General features: G+C 39.6%; 1 protein-coding gene across 2 annotated transcripts in view; it reads right to left on the minus strand.

Annotated features, from left to right (window-relative positions):
• Positions 1-16,620, minus strand: part of LOC132840447 (solute carrier organic anion transporter family member 5A1) — a 42,348-nt gene extending 25,728 nt beyond the window's left edge. For both annotated transcript variants that reach the window (XM_060862106.1, XM_060862105.1), the window contains exon 1: positions 15,274-16,620. In XM_060862106.1, the coding sequence (XP_060718089.1) occupies positions 15,274-16,225 (952 nt within the window). In that variant the 5' untranslated portion in view covers positions 16,226-16,620. The remainder of the gene's footprint in view (positions 1-15,273) is intronic.
• Between the last annotated feature and the right edge of the window lie 8,158 nt (positions 16,621-24,778).

The following is a 24,778-nucleotide window of genomic DNA, read 5'->3' on the forward strand; positions in this document are numbered from 1 at the left end:
AGTAATAGTCTTGTGGCGGCTTCAGAGACATACCGCATATTCAAAAATACTGTTTGATTCTTGTGTGTTGGTCCAAATCCGTCCAATCGGAAAGACTTCACTTGCACGGTAGGCAAGGCAATTTGTGTAACTCTACATCAGACAGGATTACATACATTTTCACTAATATATGTTTTGTACTTAATTCCTTGAAGCAAAAAAGCTAACAAAAAGCACAATGTTTTTGACTTGTATTTGGTTATTCCCGTGCTTGGACCCCGTGACCTGCTCTCCTAAATGTTCACAAACATGTTAGCAATGGCCGAAAGATCTACAGGAGGCACGCAAACAGCATTTGTGTAAAAAAAAAATATATATATATAAAAAATAACACCTAGATATGACTCACAGCTAGGTGAACTTAACAAAACAAAAATGCAAACATAGCAGCCTTCCTTTAAATATCTGATATCTTCTTATTCAGAGATCATGCATAATACATTAACAAGGTTTAAAGCAGCTATCTTGTTTATGCCTAAAGGCAATTCGGAAGAAATCCCCCTAACTATTGAGTCTTTGTCTAGCTTGCCATCTCATTACACCCTGTCCTCTCTTGGCCCTAATGGCCTTGTGACCCCACCGGAATGCTTTTACACTGTGATATATGCTTTCAAGCTAACTGCTACTTTAGCTGACACAGCTTCTTCTGTACCAACCGGAGGTAAGCTCCAGACGTCTTAACGCTTATCTTTTAAGAGTCTTTGTCAATGTTTATTCCCCTGAATCTGTCCTGTGTGCAGACCCGTGCATTCGGTGCATTAAAATCAACTTTATAAATCCGTTCTGTTTTTAAGCATGAATGCGTTTAAACTGAATATCAACACGTACGTGGGCAAGAAGCCCCAGGGTGAGTACCGTAGCTAATCACAGCCGTGCTGATATTTAGCATATTTAGCGATATTTTAATGTAATATTCCTGAAAAAAAAATATATCCTTTGCCATGTCCACGTTCACGATATCAAAGACTGGACTGTAGTACCTGAAAGAGGAAATGATATTTCAATCAATATAATTTTATAAATATCTACATGGATTTCTTGACATGGTGGAAAAAAAAAAAAGCAATTTCTTAAAGAGAAATCAGCGATCTGGATTTCAGGCTTAAACGGATCCACTCTCATGCTGCAATTCCCAGTTTGATCATGCTGAGACGGTGCTATACCTGCTCTTCAGGGGTTCTCTTAAAGTATGCTGACTCCATTCACTATTTCTGCTGAGCCCAACGCCAACGCATACAGCCACCAGATTCCATCCAACGCTGACAGCAACTTCTGGTTTATTGAAATCTAAAAAAGCTGGATGCTGACGTAAAGCCCCTCTCAGGACGGAGCGCGGCGAACGAATCAGCAATCGCAAAACACCTACAGAAGATTGCAGAGTGAAGGAATAATGATTTGAAAATTAGCAGGTAAGCAATTCTGCTCTAAGTTCTCTCTTCTTTTCTTTTTATAAATACAATTCTTTCTTTTTAAGGTTCCTCCAGGCCTCTTATATCAGTCCTCACAGACAAAAACCAGAGCATCGGAGTCGCTATAGCGTCAGGTAAGATTAGATCGTGTCTGTAATGCTCACACTTCCTGAGCATTCCAAGTTCTCACTAGAAGCACATTTTTCCTGCTATATCCAAAACAATATTAAAGAAACGCTGACTCTGAAAAATATTCTGTTCCATCTGGAGAAATGATCGACGATGAGACTCAGCGTTAAACGTCGTTCGTGTCAACAAAGCATGTCACAAAACATCTTATTCCCCTTATATCACATCACAACAATTCATTAAGTAAGAATGGCTTTCATATTATAAATGTCAAGGTAAGCAGTTTATATTTTTGAAGGCATCTGCAAACCTTTACAACCACTGTTAGTATATATTAGTTGTAGTGAAATGAAAACCCAACCATTCCTCCTAGACCATGTGAATAAATAAATATATAAATATTACCCACTGTAGTCGAATTGGAAAATACAAGAATAAAGAAAATGAGGTAATAGTACGTAATGTACAATATGTTTACATGTAGTAACATATGTAAAGAACAGAGTGCAGAGTTTCAATGAAGTAAATAATATTGACATAATACACAAAAGAAAAATATTTTGTCGTCTACCCAACACTATCAGGTCTACCGTATGATAGAACAACATTAAATCTAAGCCTCTGTATATGTAATTTGCTAAAGTGGTCGTAAATCAGCGATGTCCCTTCTTATCCGCTAAGGGCCGGTGAGGGTGCAGCTTTTCATTCCAGTTAAGCCGGAGCCACACCTGATTCCCGCTGTTTAATGAGCTGATCTCGGCTTTCAGTAGACTCGAGTGTGGCTTCTACTCGATTGGTATTAAACCCTGCGCACTAAACACCACAACGACCCTTTACGGATAAGATGGAACATCACTGTAAAATGTAGCACAATGCACACTGGAAAAAAAAAAAAACAAGCTAAAATTCATACTCGTGTAACTTTTTATTGTTTAACGTTGTTTAACTGTTTTATCTGTTACTGTACAAGAAACCACAATCTTTAGCTTCGTCTGTCAGGTTGGGGTTCATGATTAGATAATATCAGTAACATTATAATATGTTTTCCTAAATGATTATATCTTAATATTATTAGTTTGTTTTGAGAATATTTTCAATAAATTTTTCACATTACAGTTTTAATTGTTTTCTATTTGTGTATTCTTTTTTTCCAAATAAAATTTGGTGCTGTGGGTTAGTTGGTTAACGAGTCTTATTACAATTAGCTACCGGACACGCTGATCTTATTTGTGGTAAAAAAAAACAAAAAAAAACAGGTAGAAATATACAACAAACGTCAGAGACGGTCTGAGCAGGAATGACTGTGGTTTGATTTCTGATTGGTTGTGCATCGTTAAAAGTCTCTGTACGCTTCGGATTTAGCTTTATAGATCACCTAGAAGAAAAAAAAAAAAACTTGAATAGCTTTCTTTGGTTACTTTTCTTGTGTTCCCACAATAAGGTCAGCAGGTGAGGTAGCAGCCCTGATCCAAATATTTTTGTAGCATTTTTTTACAACTGTACAATCGATGGTTGAGGGCCTTGCTCAAGGGCCCAACAGTGGAGGCTTCATCGACCTGGAATCCATACTCACAACCTAAGCGATCACATCCCCTGATAAGCTTATAGAGCTACTATTCGCTTTGGGGTGCACTATTATCAGGAACGAGTGAGACTCGTTTAAAAATTAGTACACGTGAAAAGACTTCATTTGCTGTCTTTATATATAATACATGCACAAAAAAGCCGAGTCGTAGAAAGCGCTGAAACAGACAGATAAAAAAAAATGAGACAAAATGAGAGTAGATGTTATTGATTTCTGGAATTTTCCACAGAGGTATAATACTAAAATTGCAAGTGTATTCCTGGACTGTAAACATCCCGGGTAGTAAATCTACACGCTCCTGGTTGACCCGGGGCTACAGAGTGTATATGGAGGAGAAAAATGCTGCCAAGTCATTACCTCAACACTGAGGCAAAAGATCACAGTCTTACGGCTGTGGGATTTTACAAGCCAGAATCTTAAGATACAGTAAAACCTTCTGATCTGCAACTCCCAATAGCCACCTTCTCATTTCTGACTAAACAGTGAGCCCCTGTTTCTTTATTTCCCTATTAGGAAATAAAAAGCAAACCTATAAAAGGGAATAAAAGGGAATTACACTCACCAACCCAGAGTTAATCGTTTTCCCAAAACGATAAGTCCCCAAAGTATTTTGTTCTTTTTATACTATATTATGTGGGAGCTTTATCCATTTATAGTTACATTAATTGTTGAGGAATTACCGCAAAACAAGTTAGTTCAAGTCATTACAGCTATAAACGGTTGTTCTAATTTTTTCCCCCTTCTCTTTACAAGAAAAAAAAACTTGTCACATTACATAGATACTCAGTAAACCCTTCATGTTGGGAAACCTAAACCTATAGCTTTACCTGTTCAAAGCATTGACACTGGAGACTCATACAATAACTCTAAAAATATTATAAGATTTTCACAGGTTTTAAGTGAAACTGGAACGGTGTTAGCTGTTGCTATAGAAAAGATCAAATATTTGAACAACTGCCTTGATATGAACCTTTGATTTGTCTTGTAGTCAGGAACTACTGTCAGCGCTGCTATCTCCACCTTCTGACTTGATCAGAATCGAAAATTCATCAGAGCTGTGGTTATAAAATGGGTTTAGCTTATGCAAGTGACCGGTTAAAGCACAGATCTGCCCTTAGGAACTCATTAAATTGAGCTCGCACAGAAAGGACCGTCTCTACTCAATAGCGCTGTTGAGGGAAGAAAATGGGCCACTGGTTTATAACAAGCAAAAAACAGGCTATGGTAATGAAGTCTGTTCATTGCGCTAGTTTTTACAGCTCCGACAAGCAAGCTAGAACTTTCCAGTTTGAATTCAAAACTAGCAAAGAAAGAAAAGCAGAGCTAGTCACAGAAGTGGGGCAGTGGTGGCTCAAGGGGTTAAAGCTCTGGATTGTTGATCGGAGGATCAGGGTCCAAGCCCCAGCACTGCCATGCTGCCACTGTTGGGCCCTTGAGCTTGGCTCTTAACCCTCACAGCTCCAGTGGTGCTGTATCATGGCTGACTCTGTGCTCTGACCCAAACCTACAAAGATGGGATATGCGAATAAAGAATTTCACTGTGCTGTAATGTACACGTGACAAAAATAAAGGCTTCTGTTCTATTCTACTTCAATAAATTTCAAAAAAATATATTTTTTTGAGACTCTGAAAGACTTTGATGCTGAAATCCCGCTTGTGGGTAAATGTGTGTCAAATGTGAGCTAGTTTGTGTTCTAAAGTTAGTCATTAGCAAAGCCTTTGTCGCCTCAGTAAACTCTGACATGTTTGCTACTGAAATCCAAGTTAATTTAGTAGCATGCTAGCAAATTTAGATATATATTATTTAGGTATATTTTGACAGGTTTGATTCCTGTTAAATAAATCACTGAGTATACAGAAGACCAGTGAAAGACTGAGATGCTGAAATCCCACTTGTACCTGTGGTATATTTTGTGAGCTAGTTTACTAGCAGTTAGCAGCTAGCAGAGCTAACAAAACAAAAACAAGCCTCCAGGCTAATGAAAACAGGACAAAAACGTTTTTTTCCCCCCACAGGGTTTTTGCCTGTTTCTGGTTTGATTAGTGAAGTAATAGCTTGTTAAAAGAAAGTGAACATTGATGAACCAGAGTTTAAAGATGATTCTCCACTTCAAGTCCAAAACAAAGTCTTGTCTGTTCATTGTGTACGACACTAATAAATATTTAAAGGCTACGAATTACAAGGTGACCACCATAAAGTCGTGTAAGCTGCATATTAAAAAATCCGTAAGCAAAGAATTTTATACCTTCATAAACTGTAGCTAACCACGTGAATTTTTTTCAAATTCATCCTGAAAAAAAAAATACTATCATTTTTAATGAGGTAAAAAATGAGGAATTATCATTCTGTCATTTTAAAAAGCGTTAAATAATATTGTGTTTGTATAAAACAGGTTAACCAAGTCAGCCATATCACTCTGATCTAAATTTACTTAATGGACTTGATGGTGAAATTTTATTACAAAGCAGAACTACACTAATCCCTTTGTACTCCTACGTGTCCACTTGCTCCCTCCGGTGCTTCGGGTAGCGACTTGTTCTCTCGGGCTAATCTTATTTACAGGGTCAATCTCTGTCACCTGACTGCAGAAGAACAGAGACGTCTAAATGAGGAGAGGTAATCGCAATCCCAACTCAAACTGGAAGCTGTTTGTTTGGGATGCAAGATATAATCCTTAGTTATCAGCCCTTAAAAAGGTTTTACAAATTTGTCACACGCCAGCGGGAGATGAGGGAAAAAAATGAATTAAAAAAAAGTTTGTTTTTTTTTCACAATCATCAGTTTTACACGATAAATAATACGATAAATAATGCTCATAAAACATGCTACTTGCTAATATGTCTTATTTTCTAAAAAGAACAGATGTTTCTTTAATAGACACTTCCCAACTCTGCCACATCTACACATTAGAGTTCCAGTGCTGTAAAAGCAATTTCTACCTAATAGCGCACTTAGACAAATGGCTAGAGCTCTAAATCTACACTCCATTATATCTAGCTTTGCTAAATTTTTTATTGATAGCTTCGGATATGTGATTAAACAAAAGACTGAAAGTGCTTCAGCTTTCGGCATAAATAAGTTATGTTAATTATGATAAAGTGTTTGTTTAAATGTTACACTTCATGCACGGTGAAAGGTCTATGCAAGCCGAGCTGGTGAAAAATGAAGGCTGTGTACAGTCTGAACAGTCTGAGGCCTCGTTTATCAAGCGGGATACGAAGGATTTTACTCCTAAATCATTCACAGGAGTGTTCAGCTGGTGTTCATGAAAATGCTGTTAGCTCAATAAAATGTTTAGAGCAATGTCAGAGTTAGTTATCATTCTGAGATTTGCCTTTTATGGAGTTTTTTTGGGCGTTCCTAAAATGTGCATTAGCTGCTGCACATTCGATAAAGTAAACAAATATGAGGAAAAAGTTTTTTTTTTTTTTAATATTATCGGCAGGAATGTTTCCGTCCATATGTCCTCCTGGGAAGTGTTCGTGTTTAGGGGTTTGGGACGTTTGGGATCGTGTCGTCAGGTGTCGGAGCATGATGGGAGTGAACCTTCTCTTAATTAACCACAAAAAGTTCCAGAAAAGGTTTAAACCTCTTCTTCTAAAAGTGTTTAAACGCCATCGCTGAATATTACAAATCATAATCGTATTGCATTTATACAAACATGAGTATACATGTTGCTTTTAATATAATCACCGTCTCAGCTACTGAAACAAGTAAATCACAAGAAAGAAAGAAAGAAAGAAAGAAAGAAAGAAAGAAAGAAAGAAAGAAAGAAAGAAATAGACGTTGAATCCACTGATTCCACCATGATTTCTTACTGACAGAAACTCTGAGCTCAAAGTAAATCCCACAACTTATAACTTTGTGGTGGCTTTAATGTTCGTTAATGTCATAAATACGACCGTTCTGACACGATAACGTGCGCGTGTTTTTATAAACGCATCTTCTACTCGCAATCGTGCTCGCTTGCCTCATTCAGCCTGATATTTCTCCATCGTCTCTATAAAAAAGTGTTTGGGTTTCACGTGTCGCTTAACATCTCTTGACATTTTCATGTTTAAGGTCAGCTCGAGAACACTGGAACACTGTGCTCACGTTACACAACAGTCTGTAACAATACTGCGTCTTCTCCGGCTGTAACGCCGAGCAAATAAATCCACCAGCTGCTCACATCTCTCACATCTCTCGCTCCATGAAGTCAGTGTTGCACTGAGCGAGCGAGACATTTAGTCCTACTTCTGAGATAAGATTGCTGCAGAATGAGGACACGATGTCACATGACACAGAGTACAGCTGGGTGCAAAAGTTTACATACTCTGGGTTTTTGACTGAAAAAGCGACACTTGTATGTAACAGACAATGTGGAAGCACTTAGAGATTCACCTTACCTCTTTTACGGCGTGTGTATAGCATGAAGTAGAAACAGGAAATGTATCCAAGAAAAAAAAAAAAGAAGTTCTAGGTTTTGCTCTAATGAAAGAGAGCAGATTAGAAGAATTTTGTGTGACGATTTTTATTCAGGCTTTTCTAAATCCCTAGAAATGACAGTGAATCTTCATCAGCAACTTGGATCTTAAATGATACGTGAAATGGTATTGTGTCAAAGTTTTATTATTAAAAGGTAAAAAGTTAACAATAAGTTCCAACTTTCACATCCCCGAGCTCCTGAATTTCAGCAGGAAATTTATATGAGTCTCGACTGATTGGCCAATTCTAGTCGCTTTAATTCAATTATTCATTCATTGGATTCATTGCAATTTTTTATTTCAGTTCGCCAAAAATCAAACAACGTTCCTGAAATGTTAATAAACGAGGCCCGAAATTTCTAAATTGTTGTAAAAAACAAACAAACAAAAATAATAAAAGTATATCGCCCAAATACTATCCAAAAAATGTTCTATTATCAGTGTTGATATTATTAATAGTGCTGTATTGCTGTATCCTTGGAGCAAATGGAAGTGTGGTGTATTCAGGTCAGCAGAAGATTGTCTGTTAGATTCAGACACTGAGCAAATTATCTGTGTGGCACATCAGGCATCTGTCTCATATATTATATTACAGATATTGTAATGCATTATCTGGTTACTTTAATTAGAAAAAAAAAAAAGGCCAACGATGCAGAGTGACGTCAGTACAAAACCTTCACGCCATATCAGGAACGGTTTGGGTGCCGACTGAACGCTCCGCATGCCTTTGCCGTGAACGTGGATTCAGGATAAGCGACAGATGATCCCTACGCCAGGAACGGTGCATTCCTTCTAAAAGTGCTATCTGTACACACAGTGCACTGTATTTATATCCACACATGCTGCAATCTTTTAGTGCAGCAAGCAGGGGCAAGGAGGTAGATTTTTGGAAGTGTTAAGGGTCAAAGTGCACACACCTGCAACACTTCTGTCTCCCGTACCGTCGGACTAAACGCTTGTAGCCGGCGTATGAGGACATGACAACTCCCGGACCGTCGATCAAGCAAACCTGCTTTTAAACCATCTTAAAGGGACAGAAATCTTGTCAGGTTATTACTACGCAGCCTGGGGGCACAGCAAACCCTTATAGTACTATAGCTTTCAGCTGGAACGTAAGCAATGTTGAAACAATTCGCGATGTCCAACCTGGACGTTCTCTGGCTTTCAGGACTTCTATACAGAGCAGACGTGCAGGATTCTGTCTAATTAAAGCACAAACTGTTTAAGGAGCTCAAGCAGTGCATCGTAGCGCAGCAGAGCAATGTTAAAATTGTTAAAACTTTACAGAAAGGTTTCACATCTTGTCCTAAATAGTGTCCTATAGTTACAGCTTGACGTCGCTACCAGAGCCGACGCTTCCAACTACCAATCACTGATGATACTGTTCCCAAGAACCAATCGCTGATCACCACTGATGCTAAAGGCTAATCGCTGATTGCCATAGTTCCCAAAGTCAAAATCTCTGTACACCATAGTTCCCAACAACCAATCACTGATCACTATTCATGCTAATAACCAATCATTGTTTGCCAAAGTTCCCAAAAACCAATCGCTTGACACCATCACCCACAGAAACCAATCACCGATCACTACTGTTCCCAATGACCAATAACTATTCATTTGGTCTTGCGTTCTTGATATAAATGACCTCTACAAACACATAAATTAAGTTGTGTTGCGATACAAAACTTCTTAATAAAATATATAGTGTATTATTTTCTAATCAGATGAAAGTTTGTATGTATTTGTTGCTTTTCTATTCAGAGTGTCTTCAGAACGTCTCTTTATCTTCTCCAGGTTTAATGAGGTATCTACAGTACGTACTATATCTGCTACACCAAGCTCAAGCCCAAAATATTCCACTTTCAGAACTTACTGGTGTATCTTGTGCAGATCAGAAAGTACTACTTTTCCTACAGAAAAAGAGAACTAAGTGAGTGATTTAATAACTAACCCATAGAAGGAGAACTAAAGTCTCACAGGACACAAAAAAAAAAACCCAACAGGAATCCTGGCAGCCAAAAGCAGGACATCATCTCAGGTGTGTTTATTTTTCCACCTTAGAAAGTGCGATACACTGATTTTATGAAAAGCGAGCAGTCTTCTTTCTCCAGCTCCAAATGAGGTCACTCACTTCGGTTTTTTCCACAAGTCTTCCGTCAGCCCACCCTGGCATACAAGAACCAGAGTCTAGAGGAACAATGAATGTCTTTCAGCCTAAAGCTGCAACAAATTGAGACATAAGAGTCTAAAAATATCACAAAGCACAAATTTGACTTTGGGTGCAAAACCTAGACAGAAAAATTCTATTAAGCTTTTTGGAGTTGTTTAAGTTGGTGCCATGATCGCTTGGATAAAGATCCGAGCCGGTGCACCAAAGCCAACAGGTCTGAGAAGGAAGATCTCGTATAGACGCTAAGCAATAAGTAAATGATGGACTCGTTAGGAAGATTAATCAATCATCGAGCTACTTCAATCATCGACTTTATTTAAGCTTACAAAACAATGTTGCTCTGTTAATATTCTCAAAATAAAAACATTCCCAGAACAAGAATACGAAGAGCAAACTTGATTGGTGTGTCATCATACGAAGATCCTCTGTTAGATTTAAGTTGCTGAATAAATCGGTCTAAACGCCCTCCGAAACGTTTTCGAGACGGATATAAATCCGATGGTACAAACCCCTTCAGGAGGTGGTCTGGGACGCATTTCAGATGAAACTGGACAGGTGTAAATGAATGTGGTTGTTCAAGCCACATACGTCAGCGCTATACTCCTCCCAAACGGAAGTACGTCACTCGCAGGTGATCTTTCACCCAGGCGTCTCGTCGGGTCTTAAAATGCGCTGCTGCCGCCAGCGAAAATGCAGCAAACAGAAAACGCTGTTTTTTGTAACATAACCGTCGTAACGATTTTTTTTTCATCTTCTTTTTGATTGCATTCTGAAAACCGAATAAACCAAAGCGTGTTCCGTTTCAATTACCTCGGAAATGAGGTAAAATATATTAGCGTTTTGGGCGGGAGTAGAAAGATCGGATCGATATCCGATTCGCCGAGACGCATTTATGTGGCCTGATGTAAATGGAAGAGTTTTAACAAATCAGATAGCTATCGGATCAGAGAAAACACATGAAGTCACCGGGTGTAAAAAGGCCCTAAGAGATTTCGGTTGAACTGACATGCATTATCCAGAACGCTTCCAAACAAACACTGACGAGGATTAACGTCGCAGTACGTGTTCTGGTCTTGGTTCTAACACGACCGGACATTGCTGGAAAAATTCGCCTAACCGGACGGCACTCGGGTGTAACGTACTGTACTTTCGCATAATTAAAGAGTAATTCACATGATATGATATATAGAACTTTGCGATCATATGCTTTCTGCCGGTTACGGCGGGAAAACTAAACTTAAAAAGGCCATTTTATATATCTGTGTTACACAAATAAAGTGAAACATTCGCCTTTATATATTTATTATGATAAAATCGGACGCTGCCTCGTGCTCCCTGACAAAAGAGAAGACAGCGCTCGCTGTAAAAATGGAGAGTTCACGTCAAACGTTTCAGGCCATAAATCCTGTCTGACATTTACTGTCTTCTCAGAGGACAGCAAGGACGCTGCAGAGCGTTTAAATGGCAAAGGGGGGAGTGTTGCAAGAGGCATAAAGAGCCCTACAGCCACCGAGTGCTGACTAATGTGTGTAACTGTAGCCTGGTTCAGTTGTGGGATATAAAAAGACAGCGGAAGCCCATGGCGCTGGAACAGTGGCACCTAGAACACGACTGAAGCGCGGCAGATGCACGGCAGGTCTGGAAACGCGATCGCCGTGAGGGACTGGAAGTAATCAGCAGGGAAACATTAAACCAAACCCAGGAGTGGCCAGATGTGCCGGAGTGTGTGAAAGTGTGTATGTATATACAGAAGTGTGAACCAGAGTGTGAGCTATTTCAAATACGTGACAATAAAATGTAGGGAAAATGTTTTACAGGATTTACAGGAAATAGGAAAACAAAAGGGGACAAAAAATGCTGGCAGAAGCAGAAGGTCTACCTCAAGTCACACACTCATACACTCACACACACACACACACACACACACACACTCTCATACACAGTAGACATCCAGCAGCTGTTCTCTTTCTAAATTTAAACAGATGCAAGCAGCATGTGCTTTCAGTGTATTGACTGAACATTATTTTGAAGCACTCTAAAGCTCCAGCCACATCATCATCCATTCATATTATCCACGTAATCCAAAATCATCCTTCATCCCTCCATTAAGATCAAGATCTACCCAAACCAAAGCCAGAGTGTATACAGCTATCTGCAATGTACATTTCCATCCATCCATCCCACCAAGTTACCACATCGTTCCTCCATCCAAGTCCTCCAATCATTATCCGTCCATCCATCAACTATCCATCCTCATCATTCGCCCATATTTTCCACACCACCCTTCTATATTATCCACCCATTCGTGCCATCGTCCATCATCAAACACAATTGTTCATCCATCCAAATCATCCAACTATCGACGGTATATCCTCAACGACATCTAAAGTATCTACTGATGTTATTCTTCGATCCAGCCACATCCAGGCATCCAGTACAAACATCTAACTGACCACCTTCCTCATTATCCATCTATCTGCATTCAATACATCTTTCTTCAACCACAATCCATATCGTTCATGTCATCCAGATTTCAAAACCCACAAACTCCATCCTTCTCTCCACATCATCCATCCATCTGCACCATCATTCTATTACTGATCGATCAGCTATATTATCCTTCATATATCCATATCATCCTTATTAGTCTATTTAACTCATCATCCATCCATCCATCCATCCAGATCATTCACCCTGCCATATTACCACCCATCTAACTCCACCATCCATCAGTACAGATCATACACCTAAATAATTCACCAACAAACCACCAGCCATCAACATCATTCATGCAATTATCTATATTACCCATCCTTCTAGCCATCTACAGCTTCAATCTATGTATCTACTTATCCATCCATCCATCCATCCATCCATCCCAACAATAACATCCATCCACATACATGTATTTATTTCTCAACAAAAAGCTTGTACACCAAAGATAAACTTTTCTCTGTTGCCTTTTCCTCCAACGACTGACCACGAAGCCTTCAACTGGCTCTCAGAACCGTCATCCACACAAACAGGCTCGATCTGATCACTACAACACCGGACAATTTACAGCACGGCTTAGATTCTACACCGAGGGGTCAAGACGTCCCGTCTGAAACTAAGTGCGTTAGATTCACTCCACGTACCTTGATACAGGAAAAAGCAATCACAAAGCTAACTGGAGTGTGTACTTCATCTTCGTTACAGAATCAGACACATGCCCACTCTACTCACAGAGGGCAAGCCAATCCAATCAAGACTGCCTACTTTAGCTGGAAACACTGTGTGTATGGTTTGAGGGGGTGGGGGTGGGGGGACCGTCTGTATGTTAAAATGAGGTTCATCAATGGACAAAAATGTACAAAATTGTTCGATGAAAATTTCCACCTTTTTAATCTGCAAATGCAACCCACATTCATCTGTATGCTAAAAGCAGTGGAAGAGGTGGACTTTGTTTTGTGTGTGTCTGTGTGTCTATGTGTGTGTCTATGTCTATGTGTGTGTGTTTGTGTATGTGTCTGTGTGTGTGTCTATGTGTGTGTGTGTTTGTGTCTATGTGTGTGTGTCTCTGTGTGCATGTGTCTATGTGTGTGTGTCTGTGTCTATGTGTGTGTGTACAGTATGTGTGTGTGCGTGTCCATGTGTGTGTGTGTCTGTCTGTGTGTGTGTTTGTGTCTGTGTCTATGTGTGTGTGTATGTGTGTCTCTGTGTGTATGTGTGTGTGAGCACGTGTGTGTGTGTCTCTGTGTATGAGTCTATGTGTGTGTGTGTGTGTGTGTGCACGTGCGCGTGTTTGTGTCTGTGTGTGTATATGTGTGTGCACGCGCGTGTGTGTGTCTGTGTATGTGTGTGTCTGTGTGTTTGTGTCTGTGTGTCTCAGTGTGTATGTGTCTATGTGTGTGTCTGTGTGTGTCTATGTTTGTGTGTGTGTCTATGTGTGTGTGTTTGTGTCTGTGTGTCTACGTGTGTGTGTCTATGTGTGTATGTGTGTGTATGTGTGAGCGCGTGTGTGTGTGTCTGTGTATGTGTGTGTCTGTGTGTGTTTGTGTGTGTGTGTCTCAGTGTGTATGTGTCTATGTGTGTGTCTGTGTGTGTCTATGTTTGTGTGTGTCTCTGTTTGTGTGTGTCTATGTGTGTGTGTTTGTGTCTGTGTGTCTACGTGTGTGTGTCTATGTGTGTATGTGTGTGTATGTGTGTGTGAGCGCGTGTGTGTATGTGTGTGTGTCTGTGTGTGTGTGTGTGTGTGTGTGTGTACACGGCTTATTGATTTGGGCTTTAAAAAAAAATCTTTTTTAAATTAGAGTAATATTCAGTGCCTTTACAAGTTTATTTGAGAAAAAGTATTATTGGTGTTTGCTACAGAGAAAACTGGAAGAGTGGAAGAGAGGCTGGAATCTGGGAGAAAGAAATAAACAAAAACAAAAAGGATTCAATTAAGAATAAAAAAAACAAAACACTTTTTTAACAATAGACAGGCGGCGTAATGTTGGGATTGTGTGTAAGTGTGAGTACAAGTGTTAGTGCTAATGTTAGCTTTAAATAATAAAAGCAGCCTCACATTTTATATCCGTGAACCTTAAACTGTTTTTCTTCTTAAACTGTTTACAACACACACACGCACACGCACGCACACACACACACACACACACACTCTTTAAGACATTAAAACAGGGTTTAAGTTAATGGAACAAAGGGAAAGTGCTGTCTGAAATCAAGGACAAATCAGGTTGTGTGTGTCTACACACTGTGTCATCATCTCGCTGCGAGTTGCTCTGATTTCTACATCACTTTGTGGGGGTTGAAACAGCAAAGCATTATGAATTCTGCTGCAGGAAACGAAAAGGATAACAAGCCAATACGACTGCAGGCAAGTCGTAACCTCGATGTTCGTTATGTTTTCCTGTAACAAGGGACTTTCCACAAAGATTTTATCACTCATGTACTGATGATACTGTAGATACTGGACTGGAGTTCTACCGCAGTCACTTACAAACCTTGCCGACTTCTAAAAGGTCACATCAAACCCAAAGGGCCTGTCGAATCATTCCGCCTCCATCCTGTCAAAGTGTAGTCAGTGTTTCATTTGCAACAACACATCATTCTAGTGCTGCACTATGGACACTGAATGTTGCTCAGTACTCAGGAGCAATGAGTCATCCATGCTGACGGTAACCTGTGTCCAAGTGCTTCACCGTTCTCACACAACAGAACTGAAAAATCCCACACAGAGGAGACTGAAGGTGTTTCTGCTTTTGACCTCCACACCTCTGCATGTTCAGATTCCTGCTGGTCAGATAAACATCGTTAACAGCTGCTAATTTCCTTTGCATGTCATTCTGACAGCTTGGAAATCCTGCAGATCTCCATGAGGAAAAAATGGTGCAGTTCAGATAAATAATAACCTTTAATACTGAGATATACAGTAGATTTTGTGTTTTTTGGACAAGCACATGGCCATTTAGATAAGAGAAGCGTCTTACCTAGGTAAAGCGAGGCATTCTCCTTCTTCACGTTGTCATCCAGATAGGTCGGGCCGAGAGTGTAGATAGGTGTGGATCCCATTCCCACAAGAATCTGGGCGCAGATGAAAAGTGCTACATAGACAGAATGCTCCTTGCCCTCCTGGTCCCGTGGGCACGATGCGACGCCCAAGCCGTCTCTGCTGCTGGCATTCCCGTTCAAGCAGAGGCCCTCGTTTCCTGTAGACGAGTTCACTTCCTGGATCTGATACGGGGGCGAGATGAAGTGGGGAAGAGAGAACAGAGCTGCCCCAACGGCTATGAAAACCCCACCAACAGCCAGCCAGCGCGGTCTTTGCCCACGTCCCCCAAAGTAGCTGATGAAGACCACGACAAGCAGGCTTCCAATATCGAAGCAGCTCACTAGCAGCCCAGACTCGGAGCTCCTCAGGCTGTAGCGCTTCTCGATGGTGGTAATCACACTGCTCAGATAACCTGAAACCATCAGCGACTGGATGAAGGTCAGGTAGCACATACAGAACAGGAAACACCTCGAGTCTGCTAGAATCACCCTGACATACTTCCTCACTGGGAATCCCACAATCCTTGACAAAGAGAATCCTTTTTTTTTGCCCACAGCCCTGCTTCCATCAGTTCTCATAGAGCCGCTCAGACCCACCATGCTGGACATGCTGGACGGTGAGAAGTCTGTTTGAGACGGAGAGTCCAGCTGGCTGGAGTCACTTTTCCTCTGCAAGCCGCTAAATACAAGTCGGTCTGTATGGATTGAAGTTAATGTAGACGGAAGCTTCGGTTCCAAAGCCTTGTCAGCTGCAGGACAGCCTCCGTTCAGGACCGGTAAACTTTTGGATTTGTAGTAACTCCCAGAGTCGCCACATTGTCCTTGAAGATTGGTGACTTCCAGAGGCTCTGATACGTCACACCCGGTCTCGCCGTCATCCGAGGAAGTCATTTTAAAACAAACTCAGATCCTGAATAATCAAAGGCGTAATTCAGGTTCAGGATGTTCAAGCTGAAGAAAGTGCACAAGGCTGGAAAGCGATTTACAGCCTCGACAGCACAAACTTCTCCGAATCAACGAACCTCCACGCATGATCTACTGTACACGCAAAGATATTCGGGCAAATAAAGAAGAAAATTCGTGACATGTCAAGGTGTCATCTTCAAAACGTATCTAAAGCGGCGTCCAGACTTTGGCTGTTTTTGACCTCGGCGTATCGTAGGCTACTAAACACGTCCGCTTTAAAAACGTACGAAATGTCATCACTCTGGAAGGGTTTTTGTCACCAGTTGTCACCACATCAGGAGTCTCTCCAACATGTCGTGTTGTTGTGTTGTTGTGTTGTTGTTGTTGTTTCCTAAACCAAAAGCAGAAAACAATGACATCATCCAATTAAACAAGGAATTATTCATCATCAACAGAATCCATGGAAAACAACGAGATATAAGAGCTTCAGAATGAGGATGAAGTCATAATCAGTCCTCACATCTACAGAGGAACAACCAAAGGGAGACAAAGAAGAGTCCCAGTGTGGAGGAGAAAAGAAAAAAAAAACGACTCCTGAATAAACTGATGGAAAATAAAAAAAGAGGACAAATTCATTTCATCCCGAATGACTCATATTTCTGCGTAATAAAGCGACAAAAAACACGTGAAGAAGTCACGACTTTCGAAGGAGACAAATGAAGCCGAAAAACTACAGCAGCTGAAAGACAACAGTGAAAGAAGGAGAGAAAGAAAGAAAGAAAGAACCACAGCGCGCGCGCGCACTGACTATTCCTCTAACGCGATGGAGGGATGAAAGAGTGAGAAGCAGGTGGAGGTGTAGAGAGAGGTGGAGAGGTGGAGAGAGAGGTGGAGAGAGGTGTAGAGAGGTGTAGAAGTACTCACTCGGAGGTAGATACTGTCGTCCTCGTCGTGGACACTGAGCTACTGAATGAGATTGCGGATTTAGAGGCGGTCAGAAAAGCTGAGGGATTCTGGGAGATGTAGTGTTTTAATTCAGTTCACTTGTAGTCTATCGACTCGATTTACTTTTAGTTCATTTCTAGAGCTCTTTTAACAATTTCCCATTGTCTCAAAGCAGCTTTACAGAAGTATGGAAACAGAAGAGAGAGAGAGAGAAAAGAAAATAAATATATTATAATAATAATAATAATAATAATAATAATAATAATAATAATAATAATAATAATAGGGGGGCACGGTGGTTTAGTGGTTAGCACGTTCGCCTCACACCTCCAGGGTTGGGGGTTCGATTCCCGCCTCCACCTTGTGTGTGTGGAGTTTGCATGTTCTCCCCGTGCCTCGGGGGTTTCCTCCGGGTACTCCGGTTTCCTCCCCCGGTCCAAATACATGCATGGTAGTTTGATTGGCATCTCTGGAAAATTGTCCCTAGTGTGTGATTCCGTGAGTGAATGAGAGTGTGTGTGTGTGTGTGTGCCCTGCGATGGGTTGGCACTCCGTCCAGGGTGTATCCTGCCTTGATGCCCGATGACGCCTGAGATAGGCACAGGCTCCCCGTGACCTGAGGTAGTTCGGATAAGCGGTAGAAGATGAATGAATGAGTGAATAAAAGAATATGAAAGAATATATACAATTAAAGGTTAAAATTCATGTAAAAAATATTACATTTAAATTTAAAATACTATATATATATATATTATTATATATCCCTATCATTAATAAGCAAGGGGGGGCACGGTGGCTTAGTGGTTAGCACGTTCGCTTCACACCTCCAGGGTTGGGGGTTCGATTCCCGCCTCCTCCTTGTGTGTGGAGTTTGCATGTTCTCCCCGTGCCTCGGGGGTTTCCTCCGGGTACTCCGGTTTCCTCCCCCGGTCCAAAGACAAGCATGGTAGGTTGATTGGCATCTCTGGAAAATTGTCCATAGTGTGTTATTGTGTGAGTGAATGAGAGTGTGTGTGTGTGTGTGTGCCCTGTGATGGGTTGGCACTCTGTCCAGGGTGTATCCTGCCTCGATGCCCGATGACGCCAGAGATAGGCACAGGCTCCCCGTGACCCGAGGTAGTTCGGATAAGCGGTAGAAGATGAGTGAGAGAGAGAGTGAGTGATTAATAAGCAAGCCGGAGGTGGAAAGGAAAAACTCCTTGAGATGATAAGAGGAAGAAACCTTGAGACTCAGACAGGAACCTCATCCTCATTTGAGTGACACTGGACAGGAAATAGTGTAAATGTAAATAATTTCCTTTCTACAACAGTTTATAATAGTGCAACCGAGAGCTCATGAGGAACTACTGGGTCATCGTAAACTCTGAGTTAAGCACAGACGTGATTGCTGATGAAGACCAGACCATACAGCTGACTGACATGACATTGGTTCAAAAGAAGGCATGACGGTCTCCAGGCGGCTTCATCCACAACAATGCCATGAGTCACTGGCTGACCGTGTAGATCAAACCCTGGCAGGGTGACCACCAGGCGATGAGACTCCAACCAGGGGTAGAACGTCAGGATTGATGAAGTAGCTCCGTAAGAAGAGACGATCAGGCTAGGAACTCGGAACCCTGAGTTTTGTCCTGTTTTTTTCGTTATGGATCTTCTTCTCTTTCTTCTTCTTCTTCTTTTTATTATTATTATTATTATTATTATTGTTGTTGTTGTTGTTGTTGTTGTTGTTGTTGTTGTTGTTGTTGTTGTTATTATTATTATTATTATTATTATTATTATTATTATTATTACTGCATGCATTCATGATTTCATGTCACATTCTATATTTCTTTTGTAATAATACATTTATCTATTGATAATAAAGTTTACAACTGAATCCATCGATATCATAATCCATTAAGTCTGTGAGAGAAGTGGATATTTGCTAATTATTGAAATTTGCACCAGACACAAGCACACCGATCACATGAAACACAGCTCGTAAGTGTCACTGAGGTTCATGATTGAGTCGGTTTTTAGAAGAAAAATAAATAAGTGGAATCTCTTTGTTGTTTTTGTTCATAATGTTAAATACTTATACAGGAAACATCGTTACACCTGACCATACTGACAAGCATCACTGTCGCAATCAATCAGTCAGACTATAAATAATAACAGCAAGTCTATTTTGCATTCAATAAATCCATAAATAAATAGAATTTAAATTGTTCTGCAGATGAGGCAAAAAACGTACAAAATGTCTCTGATGATGAATTCATTAAAATGGTGATTTATCAGAGAGACAGAGGATGCTACTGAGCATGTGCTGAGTGTCAACACTTCAGATTAGAATAATTAATAGTGCTGCAAATGACCCCTCAAAAAAAAAAAAAAAAATGCAGAAGGTCAAGTGTACATCCCACTTATGGTTTAATGCTGTGTTCTTTTCTGCTCACCACGGTTGTAAAGAGTGGTTATTTTTACCTCGACCCATTTTCTTGTGATCGCTCTCATCTACAAGGCCTTTCTATCTGAAGAACTTTTATTTTTCTATTCAAATGTTCAGTACCTGAAACTTTTCACATGTTTCTGCATGTCCGAATAAATTGTGCACCCTCCATATGATTGGCTGATGGGATAATTACACGAATGAGCTCATTATTTTAATGTGTACAATAAGATTGTGGCTATTTATTGAAGCCATGGTGTTTTTTTAGTTCCTGAGCTTTCACTCGAGAGAACACAAATTAAGCCCAAGTCCACCTTCGAAATCACAGACACCCTTATGTCACATAAGCCTATAACAAATAAAGCCTTATTCAAAAGCCAGAGGAAGTCGTCCATACTCTTTAATCGCTCTGCCTCTTTTCCTTAATTAATTATAGCTTTTTTCACATATTGCTTGCTTCAGGTCTTTTTGATCTCAGTCCTGTCTCTTGCAAGTAAAATACAGCTTAACTTGGGTTCAGATCAGGACACTCACACACTCACACACTCACTCACACACACACGCACACACACAATAGATTAAACAGCCTCTTGTTGCAGCTGATGGATCACAGGTTAACTCTGTAATCATCATCATTTTATTTCAATTACAATATGCTTGAGGAAAGCTTTGAGTGCTTTGTGGGAGAATTACATATACATTACACTCCACACACTAATCAGACTGCTTTAATTAACATCACCTACACTTTAACTAATTAGGACATTAGAATAATGATATTCCCTACAATTGTACTTTCCTACACAGTCCAGATTATGTCTAGATCCTGTTTTTATTGCTGATACTTTTATCAGATTTTCTCCAAGTTACCCTTAAATAAAACTCATGTGATTATTCACTTGTGCAACTTCTTTTCACACACACTGTTGATATGATGAGTCCACACTTATGAGTCATTTTACTCATTCCAGCAGTCATTAAAATCATGTTTCTGACCCAACACTGCCATCTAGTGGTACAATCACTTACCTGGTTTTGGGGCCCTTGAACACAGCCCTCGCCTCTAACTTGCTCATCTTATATTAGATTGTAAAATATAGATCCTTATTTTATATTATATTTATATTTAAAACATTTTCCATACTATCTTGCTTATGCATAGTTTATTTTATACTTTTAAAACTTCATATTTTGTTCTTTTATGAAAAAAAAGATCATAACTTTGCTGATGGCCAGGTTCAGATTTTTTAAGCGTAAAAAAAAGCAGTATTTAAGGGATAGTCTTTGTAAATAAAGAAAGTTCATGTAGATATTATTTATCCTCGTCATTGTAGAACAAAATAAATAATACATATATCATAAAATATATATAAAATATATTTATATCATTGAAATTTATTTTACAAACAAATCCTATTTTGTCTTCTTACCTCAAAATGTCACTTTTAATTCAATAAACTACTTGATGTTTCTTTTCCATTTATTGTTCATCTATACGTAAGTGATTAATTAATATTAAATTAAGAATTGCGCATGCGCTCTTGGTCCCGAAGTGTCGCAGACGCAGGCGCAGAAGAAAGCAGAAAGAATGATGTGATGTTTACAGTTTTAGTTATGAAATATTAGTTTATTTGCAAATGTAGTTACGTTTGCAGAAAAGCATCGAGCTATTAAGCTTTCTGTAGTCCTGGTGGTTAAAGAGTTAACGCGTTAAACGTTAACATAACTTTAGTTCGTCTAATTGATTAAATCAACTAGTGCCATTTTGTTTGACACTTACACTATAGTGAGAATGCTCTAAAAACCTTTGTTAATGGAAATTAGAAGAAAGTTTGTACAGAAACATCGTTTGTACAGAAGCAGAGGTTTATTTGTTTTATTGTTGCGTTAAATTGTTGTGCTCTGTTATATACACAAAAACACATCTGTGATAGAATAAAGATGCTAAACCATTTTGGCCATGTTTTTGACCAACATCAGTTAATAATGAATTTGTCCGTTCTTTTTTTGCCCATTTGTTTTATTTATCATCCCCTTTGTTTAATCTGTTTTTTCAAGAGTTGAATTCAAATTAAAGTACTCAAGGAAAATGTCTGTCAGTGTTCTCACTCACTCATCATCTACCGTTTACCCGAACTACCTCGGGTCACGGGGAGCCTGTGCCTATCTCAGGCGTCATCGGGCATCAAGGCAGGATACACCCTGGACAGAGTGCCAACCCATCACAGGGCACACACACACACACTCATTTCACTCACACAATCACACACTACGGACAATTTTCCAGAGATGCCAATCAACCTAACATGCATGTCTTTGGACCGGGGGAGGAAACCGGAGTACCCGGAGGAAACCCCCGAGGCACGGGGAGAACATGCAAACTCCACACACACAAGGCGGAGGCGGGAATCGAACCCCCAACACTGGAGGTGTGAGGCGAACGTGCTAACCACTAAGACACCGTGCCCCCTCTGTCAGTGTTTTACATCACAAATTATATTACGTAATGCTTCAATAATATTTAAAGGATTCTCAGTAGAGCTAAAAGGACAACTCGGACTCCATATAGAATAATATATTTATAAGCATTAATTAAGTAAAATTTACAAACAAAAATTCAATACAATTTACTAGGAATTCCCAAGTAAACTTAAATTTCTAATTAAAGCTACTAATAATTATGTTTTGGCTTTTAATTGGCATATTTTTTGTAAATTTACTCGCCTTTTCCACTTGACAAAAGTTCTGTTATTGAGGTTTGGCTAAAAGTCGCTATACAACTGTACAACTGTACAATTCATTCAGTTCATCACTAAATCTGGAGTCGATTCAGGAACACAGGGTTCAGATCAGGATGCCAATCCATCAGAGATATGACCTTAATAATAAAAACCACTTTAATAATACCACTTAAAGAACATTTAAGGTGGTTAAATGATTCATTAACGATCCAAATATTTTATAATTGTGTAATATTATCAATGGAACATTGCTGTCATCTTGTAATGTTTACTTACCAGGGTTGGAGGAAAGAAAAAACCCAATTCATGCTACACATCTCACATGTAGTGGATTGGGGAGGGATCCTGGAGGGAATGAACTCATTATCATCTACAGACCAACCCTAGGGGGCACATTATATTACATGTAGGAAAGTTTATAAGGCACTGAGTTCCATTTTCTCCACCCATTAGGGCATCATTACTCGTAAAGGGCACCTGAGAGGGCACTTGTCCATGTGTTATAACCTCTCCTGTCAGAGACAGACAGCGGTTTCATGACTTCATTTCTTCCTTACCATTTACACAGATATATTCAGGAACTAAAATGAAAAGTGCTTAGTAGGTAAACATGATTTATTCATGCTAGAGCTGATCCATGTAAAAAAAAAAGAAATACAGACGTGCAAATCGTCGCTGTCGGGCGGAAACCTCGTATGTCCAAATTTGGTCAATTTCATATTTTTTCACATATCGATGCTATTGGTCAGTCCCCACGTGGGTCTGTTATTTTTACAAGTTATTAACCAATCTAAAGTCTTGAAAATAGCTTGAGCGCAAATCTCATAACTCCATTGGACACTTCAACTGTCCACCTCTTCCTCACTCCGCGGGAGAGCTTCACGGCATATTTCTCCTCAAGAAGAGTCGCAACGAATCAACACGTCTTCTGAGGTAAATGTCTTCAAAACACTGGGCTCAAAGAAAAAAAAAATCTTGACCCCCGATAGTTCTGGTGCTCGTCTGAGGACAGGAATTTAGCGCAAGACAATCCACTGCAACGCGGACTAAACCCTGTGCACTGCAGATAAGGTACGGCGTTTTTTTAATTTCCTGAAAAATAACGGTTTTGGAGATACGAGGATTCCGCCTGACAGCGACGAAATACACAATCTTTGGTACCCTTTCATCAAAGAAAGATAAACCCACAATGGTCACTGAAATAACTTTAAACTGACAAAAATAATAAAGATTTACTGAAAATTGACTAATGTAAATCAGACACTGCTTTTGAATTGTGGTTCAAACAAAAGCATTAAAAAGAAATAATTCACTTATACTTCAATCAAGCAATTTCTTCTGGACTCTTAATGGGATTTCTGCTATATTTATTCAGTCATTTTTGTCAGCATCACATCATTTCAGTGACCAATGTGGGTCGATGGAAGGGTTCCAACAATTTTGTCCACGTGTGGAGTTAAATGTGATAGAAACGTTCTGTCATTTTCTATCGATTTATTTTTAACTTGTTTTTGCTGCATTATTTCCTCACATCATGTTTAACTTGCTGGAATTCTTTATCCACGGACTAATTAGCGTTTTTTCCCCCCTCCTTTAGAAACAGTGGGGGATGTAAACTTTTGCTCAGAGCAATGAGCGGAGTTCCAGCAGTGTTCACACCTAACACTATCCTTGGTCTGAAAGTAAGGAATAATAAAGCAGTTGCTGGCATTTCATTCGTGTCGTAACAAATACGGACGCCTCGATTTTATACATCGAGCTTCGACATGATTTATACGCTGCGTTTCCTTCATGGTTAAGGAATTTGGAGCAATGATCCATCAAGTCATTGGGATAAGATCTGCACTTGCTGTTCTGTTGTTTGTCCCACAACCTGCCTTAAGCATTTCCAAATGAAAGATCTTCAGGCTTAACAAATAAACTCCCTGAAATTGGATGAAGAATCAGTTCTGAAGAATAACGAACCAGAAGAGATGGAATTATTGGTCTTAAGACAAAGTTTTACACTCGATAGGAACTCGTTATTGAAAATCGGTCAACAAACGAAGGAAAAAAATGATTGATTAATTCTTTTTTTTATTTCAGTAAAATGGTTACCAGTTTCTTCTATTGTTATTAAAGTGTTGTATATGAGTATTAGAAGACTTTTTTAATCGCTCTGTATAAGGAGAAATAATCTCTTCAGGCCAAGAAAGACACTGATCAGATCAGATCAGATCAGATCAGATCAGATTCCTGCATAAACTACGGACACTGGCTTAATTTCTTAAGTTCCAGAAAAGAAAGAACCTCGGTGCCTTAGAGAGGATCATCGTTGTGGTAAAAGCCACAAAGTGTTTATAACCTCCACTGTGGTTTACTAAGCAGATGGAAAGATGTTTGAAGAGGTTTCATTTTAACAATAAAAAAAAATAAAAATAAAAA

This window comes from Tachysurus vachellii, chromosome 25, assembly GCF_030014155.1.
Source record: "Tachysurus vachellii isolate PV-2020 chromosome 25, HZAU_Pvac_v1, whole genome shotgun sequence".
Classification (NCBI taxonomy): domain Eukaryota; kingdom Metazoa; phylum Chordata; class Actinopteri; order Siluriformes; family Bagridae; genus Tachysurus; species Tachysurus vachellii.